Source organism: Hippopotamus amphibius, chromosome 9 (genome assembly GCF_030028045.1).
Source record: "Hippopotamus amphibius kiboko isolate mHipAmp2 chromosome 9, mHipAmp2.hap2, whole genome shotgun sequence".
In the NCBI taxonomy this organism is placed as follows: Eukaryota; Metazoa; Chordata; class Mammalia; order Artiodactyla; family Hippopotamidae; genus Hippopotamus; species Hippopotamus amphibius.
Window position 1 is genome coordinate 7,346,694 of NC_080194.1, and position 12,964 is coordinate 7,359,657.

The 12,964-nt window shown below is 38.7% G+C and overlaps 1 protein-coding gene across 1 annotated transcript; it reads left to right on the forward strand.

Annotated features, from left to right (window-relative positions):
• The first annotated feature begins 3,915 nt into the window (after positions 1–3,915).
• Positions 3,916–5,868, forward strand: LRRC4C (leucine rich repeat containing 4C). The gene has a single exon (XM_057750359.1). It carries the CDS (start codon positions 3,916–3,918, stop codon positions 5,836–5,838), a length of 1,923 nt encoding a protein of 640 aa, XP_057606342.1. The 3' UTR covers positions 5,839–5,868.
• The last annotated feature ends 7,096 nt before the right edge of the window (positions 5,869–12,964 follow it).

The following is a 12,964-nucleotide window of genomic DNA, read 5'->3' on the forward strand; positions in this document are numbered from 1 at the left end:
GATCTTGAAGTAGGCAAGAAGTAGAAAATAAAACAACCCAGGGGTTGAAAACGAGAAGACGCATATACTCTATAATTAAGAGCAATGTAAAAAAGAGCAATGAGTCTTTCTCCTGACCACTGGACATGGCTGCCTTTGTTATTTCATATGTTAAAGGGATAAAGGTAGCAAATGGCAGAATAAAGACTTATCTTTTTCACTTTTGTGCTATTTCCAGTCAAGCAGTTATTTTGACCTCTGTTACCAGAGACCCCCACGATTCTAGGGAGGCGGGATGGAGGAGTAGGGCCCTAGGACCCCAATCCTAAAAGCATCACTCAGTTAATATATCAGAGAGTTTATATGCTATTCTTTTTTCTTTTTCTCTTTCTTTTTTTTAAATTCCCAATTACCTTTAGAAGTGTATTTTGGGGAGAGAGGAGCATAGGCAATGAAAAAACTAAATCACTTGAATAAAAAAATTTCAGTAGTCATGACCACTGGCAATTTAAATAGCATTCTATTTAAAATGGAAATCTACAAGGGCTTTTAAGATTGTGTTTAAATTTACAATGAAAGATGACTCCTAATCTAGTTCAGGGTGAGGAGCCTGCTGACCACATTGTTGTGGTGTGAATAATTTCAGTAGGTTCTGGGACACAGTGTCTATCCCAGTTGCCTGGTGTCTAGCCCTGGGATGATGAGGGCAGAGGGATAGTGGCTCAAGTGTAGTGAGCCCTCTAAGAACTGATTAAGGAAGTGGTTGGGGTACTGGCTTCAGAATGGTTGATTAGAATATGAAAGGCATGCCTGTGGGCCTGTTCTTTACTATCTCTAGGAATCAGCTCGCCCTTGGAGGGGCAGTCTCTCCAGGATCAGCAAAGCCCAGATATCAAAACATCAGAAAATAAAAGGCACAATTAATACACTGGTACATATCACTATGCATATGCAAAGTGTTGGAACTAGATATTAACTGTTTTGCACTTTTTCAACACATTTTATTCAGTATCTACAGCATGCCAGGTACTGTGTTGTCAGCAGGCTAAGAAGAGACCATGAGACTTGGCCTCCGTCCACAGGAAGCTCACAGGCTAGTGCAGAAAACAGACCCAGGGACAAATGATCCTAGTACTGAATGGTGTGAAAAGTCAACCCAGAGCTGCAAGAGCCCAGAGGAAGGAAGCAAGTCAGTTTGCGTGGAAGGCTGGAAGAAAGAGGAACAACTCAGAACCTAGTGGTCAAATTTCTTCACTGCCATAGGGAAGGCGACCAAAACAAGCCTCTGAAGCCAGAAAGCATCTATGACTTTAAACGTCACCTTCTTGAGACTCGAGTACCTTTCTGCAGTTCTGTAAATGTGGGTGTATGTTTAAGGGTTGTTAATGGCAGATGCCTTTACTGAGTGAAGCATCTCTTATTATAGGAAAAGAGCCTCTTCTCTGTCTTGTGTACTCTATGAAAATATAGTTATTTACAAATGCTAATTTACATTGAAAATCTCACCACTGGTAGAAGGGTTATATCCTGAAGAGGAGACAACCCTTCTTTCCTCAAGACCTTGCATGGTAGGCATGGAAGAGATGACCAAGAATCTCCACTTGTCTCTGGCATTGACTTCTATCCAAGGCTCACTTGGAGCTACTGGAAGATAGTCCTAATTTTCTCCTTGCTGCTGGTTTCCTACAAAGCTTTTCTGTCTCCCATTAATCTAATATTATCATTCTTAAAAACAAAGCTGATGGTAGCATTTCTTTCTATAAACAGAACATGTCACCTGCAGGATAAGTCAGGAACTCATAACCATCTCCTCAGTCTGGGCCCCATCGCTTCCCAGCTTCTTTCCCATTCTCCTCCCCAGGCCTTCCATTGTCCTGCCACAGGGAGCTTCTTATGGTTCCTTGGTTGTACTAGCATCCTTCCTGTGTCTTTGTTTTGGCTCAGGCTGGTCCCTCTGCATTTCTTTCCTTTCTTTGTCAATTTATTTTACAAAATCTAGATCAGATGACCCTTCTGTTTGAAAAGCCCCTGATTTACCAGCACAGATTGAGCTGCTCTGACTTCAGGGCCCTTGTGCCAATGTGGCTTTTTCTCATAGTCATGAACGTATATTACTATGCTTCACCTGTTTGCCTGTCTGTCTCTCCTTCTGAATTATAATTCCCTCCAGGATGAGGATTATATGCTTCACCTTTGTATGCCCAGTACTTAGCAAAACGTCTGCCTAAGTGAAACAACAAAACAGTAAGAGTAATAATAATAATAATAATAATAATATTAATAATATGTTATACTATTGAGTTCTTTCAATATGGAAGGCATTATACTAAGCCATTTATGAACATTAACTAATTTTATTCTCACAATGACAGTAAAGGTTATGTAATATTATCATTCCCATTTTGCAAGTAAGATTGAGCCATGGAGAGGATAAATAACCTCCCCAAGGTGACATATAATAGATACTAAATTATTGCCTTAGTGCCTTTTTGAATTGGATGTGGTGACCCTTCACCCTTTTTTTTTTTCCTTTCTAAGAGATTCATAGAAGAGGCACTGATTATTGAGGTGAGACATTTGTGAGAAGTCATTATACAGGTGCCCAGTCCATGATAAGCCAGTTGAGTGGGGTATATCCTGGGTAACACATTTCTCTTTGTGCTTGAAGAGATGCAGAAAGTGAGTTGTTTTATTTCCCTTTCCAGAAATCTACCTCAAATCAGTAAGAGTAGGGAAACACTGCATACATATTCCTACCTGTTATACCAAGGTTTTTTTCTATACATAAACATTATGTTTCATAGGATGTGATTTAATTTGTGGTACATCTACCTATAGGTAGCAGTCAACTCTGTTATCATGAGTTTTTGTATATGAAAATCTCTAGAAATTTATGTATATTTGTGCATGTCACTATTTCAGTGTATTTTCACAGGTACCTTATGTTAAGTTGCCAGTGTTTACAGCTGAGGTCACCCCCAAAGGAAAGGTATTTTAACAAAATTAATTGTGAAAAATATTTTTCACACTTTTGCCATCATTCTTGCAGAAATTTTTCCATGGGTGTTTGAGATCATATGCTCCTGGACCAATGAGGTGAACGTCTGAGCCCTGGTTCTGTACTTAACAACCCTGTGGCTGCATGCATGTTACTTCTTCTACAGTTAAATGTCTTCACCTTGAAAATGGAGGCTATTCACAGTTCCTTCCTCAGAGGAGTGCTGTAAGGATAAGAAAGGATCGGGGCATGCAGCCTGTGCAATTACCAAGGGCCCCATACTCAGAAGATCCATGCTTGGCTTCATGCCCTAGTATAACTGATTTGAAATTCTTAATACTTTTTTAACAAGGCATCCCACATGTTCACGTTGCCTTGAGGCCTGCAAATTATGTAGCCACTCTTGGATAGGATTGTTTGTGAAGTCTATAGCCTGTGGTGCCTGGTGCATGGACTAGCCCTCAATAAAAGGTCAGCTGTTAATAATTTTACAAGGGAGTTTTTAGTTTATTGGGTATAGCCCCCTAATTTTCTTTGCAGAACTTTGCCAATCTGGTCTGGACATGGAACCTAATAGCGGGGTACATCTCATCTGTGCTCACGCATGCATTCAGATCGCACTTGGTAAACACTACAGTAAGGCTCTCTACCTCATTTTTCCATTTCTCTGTGATTGCACATCTGATGGAATATGCGCTGTGGAGGGCTGCTAACTCAAAGTACAAAAACGCTTCTCTATAAATATGAGCCACATTGCTCAATAAAAGACATTAGATGTGTTGTTTTCTTAGTCTGAGAAATGAGGGCTTGAGCTAATACACTGTCTCATGGACAGTGACTCCAGAAAGACATCTGAAAGAAATCTAATGTTCTTTTTTGCTCTCATTGTATTGCAGATTATTTGAACTCCAGAAGGACCAACACCAGATAAATTATGAATGTTGAACAAGATGACCTTACATCCACAGCAGATAATGATAGGTCCTAGGTTTAACAGGGCCTTATTTGACCCCCTGCTTGTGGTGCTGCTGGCTCTTCAACTTCTTGTGGTGGCTGGTCTGGTGCGGGCTCAAACCTGCCCTTCTGTCTGCTCCTGCAGCAACCAGTTCAGCAAGGTGATTTGCGTTCGGAAAAACCTACGTGAGGTTCCAGATGGCATCTCCACCAACACCCGACTGCTGAACCTCCATGAGAACCAAATCCAGATCATCAAAGTGAACAGCTTCAAACACTTGAGGCACCTGGAAATCCTACAGTTGAGTAGGAATCATATCAGAACAATTGAAATTGGGGCCTTCAATGGTCTGGCAAACCTCAACACACTGGAACTCTTTGACAATCGTCTTACGACCATCCCGAATGGAGCTTTCGTATATTTGTCTAAACTGAAGGAGCTCTGGTTGCGAAACAACCCCATCGAAAGCATCCCTTCTTATGCTTTTAACAGAATCCCTTCTTTGCGCCGGCTAGACTTAGGGGAATTGAAAAGGCTTTCATACATCTCAGAAGGTGCCTTTGAAGGTCTATCCAACTTGAGGTATTTGAACCTTGCCATGTGCAACCTCCGAGAAATCCCTAACCTCACGCCGCTCGTAAAACTAGATGAGCTGGATCTTTCTGGGAATCATCTGTCTGCCATCAGGCCTGGCTCTTTCCAGGGGTTGATGCACCTTCAAAAACTGTGGATGATACAGTCCCAGATTCAAGTGATTGAACGGAATGCCTTTGATAACCTTCAGTCACTGGTGGAGATCAACCTGGCACACAACAATCTGACATTACTGCCTCATGACCTCTTCACACCCTTGCATCATCTAGAGCGGATACACTTACATCACAACCCCTGGAACTGTAATTGTGACATACTGTGGCTCAGCTGGTGGATAAAAGACATGGCTCCCTCCAACACAGCTTGCTGTGCCCGGTGTAACACCCCTCCCAATCTGAAAGGGAGGTACATTGGGGAGCTTGACCAGAATTATTTCACATGCTATGCTCCTGTCATTGTGGAGCCCCCAGCAGACCTCAATGTCACTGAAGGCATGGCAGCTGAGCTGAAATGTCGGGCCTCCACGTCCCTGACCTCCGTGTCCTGGATTACTCCAAACGGAACGGTCATGACACATGGGGCGTACAAAGTGCGGATAGCCGTGCTCAGCGATGGCACGTTAAACTTCACGAATGTAACCGTGCAAGATACAGGCATGTACACGTGTATGGTGAGTAATTCCGTTGGAAATACCACTGCTTCGGCCACCCTGAATGTTACCGCAGCAACCACTACTCCCTTCTCCTACTTTTCAACCGTCACGGTAGAGACTATGGAACCTTCTCAGGACGAGGCAAGGACCACAGATAACAATGTGGGTCCCACTCCGGTGATCGACTGGGAGACCACCAACGTGACCACCTCTCTCACGCCGCAGAGCACAAGGTCAACAGAAAAAACATTCACCATCCCCGTGACTGATATAAACAGCGGGATCCCAGGAATTGATGAGGTCATGAAGACCACCAAAATCATCATTGGCTGTTTCGTGGCCATTACGCTCATGGCTGCAGTGATGCTGGTCATCTTCTACAAGATGAGGAAGCAGCACCATCGGCAAAACCATCACGCCCCAACGAGGACTGTTGAAATCATTAATGTGGATGATGAGATTACAGGAGACACGCCCATGGAAAGCCACCTGCCCATGCCTGCTATTGAGCATGAGCATCTGAACCACTACAACTCTTACAAATCTCCCTTCAACCACACAACGACAGTTAACACAATCAACTCAATACACAGTTCAGTGCATGAACCGTTATTGATCAGAATGAACTCTAAAGACAATGTCCAAGAGACTCAAATCTAAAACATTTACAGTTATGAGTAATAAACAATCCCCAAAAAAAAGACAGTTTATTAAAAATGACACAAATGACTGGGCTACATCTACTGTTTCAAAAAAGTGTCTTTACAAAAAACAAAAAACAAAAAAGAAAAGAAATTTATTTATTAAAAATTCTATTGTGATCGAACGCAGACAAAATTATGTGTATTCCTCAGAACCTGTTTTTGCTGCACTTATTTACTATTTTCCCACATCTCGCCCCTGCCTTCCCTGATCGCCATATTTTTCATAGGAGATCTCGATTCCCTAAAGAACTGGTCTAGGAAATTTTGTAAGGATTCTGTTACACTTTGAGATTTTTATGGTGAATTCTAGTGGTGAGATCCAGTCTATTTTGTCTTTCTTTTTTTTTTCTCTCTCTTTTCTTTTCCCCTGCTCATGCCTTTATGAAGTAGTCCAATGGGGAATGCAATATTAGAAATAGATTTTTAAGAGAGAACAAGGAAAAAAATGCAAGATCTTATATTTTTCATGTAATGACCTGTTCTGTATTTATGAGGAGGACCATTCAATGGAAAAAAAAAGTAAGCAAACAACAGATTAATTTACATATGAGCATCTATAAAACCCATGATCTTTTAAACAAATCTAGAACACGAATTTGTAGTTCAAAAGCTAAACATAAGATTATAAATAAAATATTGTTGGTTTTTCTGTACCTGGACACCTCATTTGTAGTATGGCTCAAATGTAAGAAACTTGAAGGCAATTAGATTTCCTACTTTCTAAGAAAGATAATATTATAGTAATCTTCAGTCACAGCACCAGTCTCTACAGGGTCCTGTTTCATTAGATGACTTGAGTTTTCCATCTATATTCAAGGATGCTGGGGTGTTTTTTCCTTCTCATTAGGGTCACCCTTTGTAGAACGCTCAGATTAAAATATCATGATTTTGTGAAGTAAATTCAATTCCATTTGAAAGAAAGTTTCAGTATAATTTATTCTTTGTCTCCTAAATAAAATTATCCTGGCTAGATGAAATGCAACCACAGAATGCAAAGGTATTCTGAATCATCCAAGATGAAAAATCATTTTTGGTGCCGAGTGTTAGCAAACCCAGATCAATTCAACAAGAATAATTAAAGACCTAGTATGTGTGACACAGTGATGTTAGTGTTGTGGACACATGATTAACAAGACCTGGTTTCTGCTCTTGAATCACTCACAATCTATAAAATATGATTAAAGAAGTATCAGTTTATTACCAGGGGCCAGCTCTAATTTTACTGTTAGGTGGAAGGCTGAAAATCAGGACCCTAGAGTTTCAGAATATCAGGTTACTGTTATTGTTGAAACCTCTTCATGGTTTCTTCCATGTTTCTGGAAGAGCTGACTGCTTCCAAATGCAGATTGCTGTAAAGAAGTGTATGGATTTGTTGTGACAGGTGGATGCTTACCAAGAGATAGCAATGCTAATACACTGGTAATTCACTAAAGGTACTTCAAGGAACTGGAGAAATTTTTGGTATGAATCACATACTAGCTTCCAAGTTTAAAAGGAACTTTCTGGTTACTGGCACCTCAGCACTCTTCTGATACTTTAATATAGCATGTGTCTGACTTCTGTCTTTACCTATCTATGTGAAGCATAGTGAAAATATACACCTCTTATTGCTGGCCCTTGAAACCTGCCACCTCATTGGTGCGACAAGAGTTGACTAAGCTAGAGAAAACTTCAGCTCCTAATGAATGAGCAGCTTGGATACTCACACATAACTCTGCAGGCTGGACCTCACACCAGGGTTCTGTGATCTCCAGGTGTGAAAAACCAATCCTTACTAGCAAAATAGGTCAGAGAACTGCGAGAAAGAGATAGCAAATGAATGAGACCACACAAGGATCTTGCCTCTATTTTTTGATCACCAATTCTTTAGTGGCTTTTTTTCTCCCTCATTTCCTACCTTTATTTGTTAGGAACACAATTCACATTTGCTTTTACTGTGGAGAAGACTCAAGAAAAGGAAAAACACATGTTGGCTGTCATTTGTTAAGTAATTCAGTATTGAATGTACTTAATATATTTCTAAGCTTCAGATCAGCTTAGAAACCAACCAACCAAACCAACGAACAACTCATCAAGGAATATCAAGTGCTAATAAATACAAAGAAGACTGGTATAAACACAGAAGGAAAAGAATCCTGACTTCTCTACTTGGTTTGCGCTCTCTGAGCTCTGTCTTTGCTGATTGTAAACCTTCTTTCATTTGAACTTATAATTCTTAAGGAGTTAACCCGAGCACACAATTCCTTTTGACTGTGAGAGGTGGCTGAGCAGTTAGGTAAATTCTTGAAAGTGAACTTGAACTAAAACTTTAGGTAAGAAAGTCAAGCATACAATTCAGTCCTGTAAGAGATTATAGTTGCCCTGATGAATACATATTAGAAATTAAATATATGTATATACATATATTATTGAAAGATTGGTTAAGCCAAACTTGACTTTTACAGTCAATTTAGAAATACTTTTGACAGAAGTTTCTCACTGCAGGTTTTGAGGATGAAAGGTATAGTGCTATAAATGTATTATTTAATAGACACTAAAATGAATTCTAGATATTTATGATTAGCAGTGTCTATATTTGCTCTGCATCATGTACTTGGCTTTGGGTGCCTCAATACAGCAGCTGCACTACTTAAGAGTCCATCACACAAAGTGGACTTCCTTGGTTCAGCAGAAAGCCCATGTGGTTGTTTCAATATCTGGTCTATCCTTGTAGCAAAACACACTTCTATGTCTGTTGCCCTTTTTATTCTATCCAAAGGCAACCAAGGAGTAGTATTCTTAAATACTCATGTGCATCAAAAATATGCCATTTACAATTTACCAAGTTAAAATAACCTAATGATAATTTTAGTATGTGTATATATTTTTCCTACTAAAGCTATGCAGTTTACTTTGGGAAAACAACAAAGAATGCTTTAGAAAGAAGCTTCTCCAACATTTTTTTTCTATTCTGGAATCTTACTCTTTTATACCTGGCTATCACCTCAATCTCCTAAATTCTTTTAAATGTGTCCAAACACATTTGTGGTGGCAAAATATTAGAAGATTTTGGTATAATTCACACACATAGGCCCTGATGTAGCTTTAATCATTTTCTCTCATATTCTGAGTATTCTGGAGTCAAATATCATCTTTTCCAAAGATTGAAATAGGTAATTAGAACTTTAGATTGGAACACTGATCAATTCTTTTTTTGAGGAAGAGAATGTTGTTAGTGCATGATTGGTCTTAGGCCTTATAATCAAAGAGTTAAAAGTCAGGATGTTATTTAAGACCTACATAGTATGAAATTCTGAATATAGATCTGTTGGGAAATAACTCAACAATAGAAGGGTTATTTACATGGGAGAAAGAAAAGGAAAAAGACATTATTAGAACAGGATTTACTGAAACATGAAAAAAATATTAAGTGGATGGCCCCAAGGTATCCAACATTTCCAAGGTAAATATTGATGAAGGTGAAAAAATAAAAAACCCTGAATATTTTGATCCTCTTGGGATAATCTTCAAAATACTCAGATAAGTAAAAGAGTCAGATGAGTGCTTATGGATAGTGTGGTGCCTTGAAGCAACGTAATTTTTAAATAATGTGTTAAGTTGTTTGTTTGGTGCTTCAGCTTTCTGGTTTTAATAAGGATATCGAAGATAATTGTATCATTAAATATCACAGATATAACATGTGAGTGCCTGAGTGAGGAGTCATAGTCTTTTAGGAAGCCATTTGTCCATTTATCATAAAATAGATTTTTACGGAGTCAAATCTCATATAAAAACATCTCCCCCCCAAACTATATACACATTCTTATATCTGATTAGAGTGTGATTTCTGTACAAAAGCTACTTCAGATTAAAATGAGTCTAAACTGTTGCCTTAAAACATCAAGGTACCGTCTATTTTTCTCTTCTGCCATAAGAAGAAATATGAATTCCTACAAACTCTGTTTTAGATAGAAACCAGCTGTGATTCTGTTGTCTTTCCAGGATATAAAATAAGATACATCTGGCTCTAGGAGAGAAAGAAGAAACCTCCTAGAATTACTGATAGTGCATTAAGATCCAGATTTAGATGCTGAATGAAGCATTCTTAAAACACATACCAGTTCCTGTCATTTTGTTTCTTTAAGTGCTCCAACAAAACTTCTGAGATTTCAACTTTTCTTAACATTATTTGAGAAAATATACAAATTACATATAAAAATATATACATTAAATTGTATAACAAATGTTTAGCAGCAGTGAGAAAACTGCTATTCTTTTTTTGCTTTTGCCCAGAATAAATTAAAAAAACAAAAAAAGAGGGAGGGGTTGCTGCAGGGCAGACAATACATTAAGCTATTTTAATGAAAGTGCATGATATTGGAAAATCTTTTCATTTTATACATTTTGTTAATGCACAGTAAATGAGGACACTCATATATCTCCTGGGCAAAATACAGAAAGCAGAGCTCTACAAAACTCCAGACAATGAAGACTTCTCTTTCAATATTTGGTCCAGTAATTTAATTTCATTTTCCAGGTTTTTAATGCTACACTTTATTATGTATTTGATGCTGAATTGCTGAATTTGAATTTGTCCAAATGGCATCAATCTTGTCTTTACCTGGTTGGCAGAAGTAGTTAGTATATATAACTTTTTGCACTGATCGAAAAGAAGATTCATTGTTATTTGAAGGAGAGGGGCTGGTCTCTGTGGTGGCAACAAAATTCATTCAGATTTATGTCCTCCAACCCTGAGAACTTGACAGAATTATCCACATAGCTCAGCTCTAGGAGATCATGACAAAAACCCATCCATTGTGGGAATCCCTCCCGTTTATTATGTCTGTAAATCAGTAAGGCTTCTGAATGACAATTAGTAAATCTCCTTACTTTTCAGCCCTTAGATCCACATTGAAAGTGGTAATTAAAAGTGGTAAAAATAAACTGGAACCTAATTTCCTTTTTTTGGCCACACTGCATGGCATGTGGAATCTTAGTTTCCCCACCAGGGATGGAACCCATGTCCTCTGTGGTAGAAGCACGGAGTCTTAACCACTGGATCACCAGGGAAGTCCCCCAAGTGGAACTTAATTTCTATTTAAACACAGTTGCTAATTTTGTAAAGTGTATAATTCTCTGAGAGAAATAAATGAAGCCTCAGTTGAACTAAATATATTAAAACACACGAGTAATTATGATGTATTTTCTGGTATATACTTTTTTATGGTAGCTACTATAAAATTTTAAATCAAATAATTTGTAATACTACAGAAATCATGGGTTTCTTTACTAATGGAATCATTATGAAAGAATTAACTTTAACAAAATTTGTAAAATGCCTCAAAAGTCAAATGTTGAATTGGACTTCCCAGTCCTATGGCTAGTTCTATTTTTTAAAAATAAAGTTTTACAAAATGAAAGAGAGAAGTAATAAAGTTTCTCTTTCCAGCAGCCCTCAAGCAGACTAACTCATGCTTGTAAAGATATTTCTCAACATAAATGGATGTTAAAAAATGAACTTTAGTTAATTCTGACCATAAAAATGTCATGTAGTTATGTATTCTCACCTAAAATTTTTTCAAGAGTCCTGCAAATAAGTCACTCTTAAAAAGTTAATGCTAGCCTTTATGAGCTCAATTGCATTTTGTTTTTTTAGTATATATATTCTATGTGGCAGTATATTTTACTCCTGGCTTTCTTTCCTCAGCATGTTTTCAAGTTTTCTAGAAGTACTCTAAAATGAGAATCTGTCACTTCTACACATTTGGTTATGCAATCTGAAGTTCAAACCTATCAGTAGTGGGGGCAACTCATATAGGTGAATAAATTACAGTAAAACCTTGGTTTGCGAGCATTCCAGAAACATGCTTGTAATCCAAAGCACTTGTATATCAAAGCGAATTTCCCCATAAGAAATAATGGAAACTCAGATGATTCGTTCCACAACCCAAAAATATTCATATAAAAATGATTACAGATATGGCCATCCAGAGAAACCTCAGTCCTTCTTCTGTTAAGATGTTCCAAACTGCTCTCTTGCACTCTTGCAGCCAACCCAGGACTTACAGTGGTGCAGTGGTTAAGAATCCACCTGCCAAAGCAGGGGACACGGTTTGAGCCCTGCTTCAGGAAGATCCCACATGCTGCGGAGCAACTAAGCCCATGCACCACAACTATTGAGCTTGCTCTCTAGAGCCTATGAGCCACAACTGTTGAGCCCACGTGCCGCGACTACTGAAGCCTGCACACCTAGAGCCCGTGCCCCGCAACAAGAGAAGCCACTGAAATGAGGAGCCGGCGCACCACAATGAAGAGTAGCCCTTGCTCGCTGCAACTAGAGAAAGCCCGTGTGCAGCAACGAAGACCCAACACAGCCAATAAATAAATAAATAAATAAATAAATAAATAAATAAATTTATTTAAAAAAAAGATTACAATACAGTAATATAATACAAAATAATGAAGAAAATACAAAATATAAAGAAAAATAAAGAAATTAACCTACACTTACCTTTTAAAACCCTCATGGCTGGTGTGAGGGAGACGAGAGAGAAGGGTTATTGCATAGGACAATTTCACTGTCACGAACGGAATCACTGCTATTTATTGGCTCAGTGGAATCTCTTTCTTTTCGTGCAACTTTAACAAGGAACCTATCCAATGACACTTGCTTTTGCCTCCTTTTGGGGATTTCGCCAAAATGTGACATTGCATTGTCGTTAAACAGATTCATCACTCGCACTGCTACAGCCTTATTCAGGTGGTGATTTTCTACAAAATTTTGCACTGTCTCCCACATTTTACACACCTCCCTAATCGCATTTGAAGTGGGGATTCCTCTGCCTTTTTCTCCTCCTCCTCTGCAGGCGAGATCTCCTCCTTAACCTCTTGCTGTTGCTCATGATGCTGATCCATCAGTTCATCGGTGGTCAGCTCCATTGGCTCAGTTTTGATCAGGTGACACTTGGCATCACATACTATGCGTATTGCAAGGCATCGTTCATTTATCAAGTTAAAATTTATTAGAAATGTTTGCTCGTCTTGCAGAACACTCACAGAAAGTTACTCGCAATCCAAGGTTTTACTGTATTTCCTAGGCATTG

Coding starts and splice junctions, on each gene's coding strand:
- LRRC4C (XM_057750359.1), top strand. CDS start 3,916: ATGTTGAACAAGATGACCTTACATCCACAGCAGATAATGATAGGTCCT.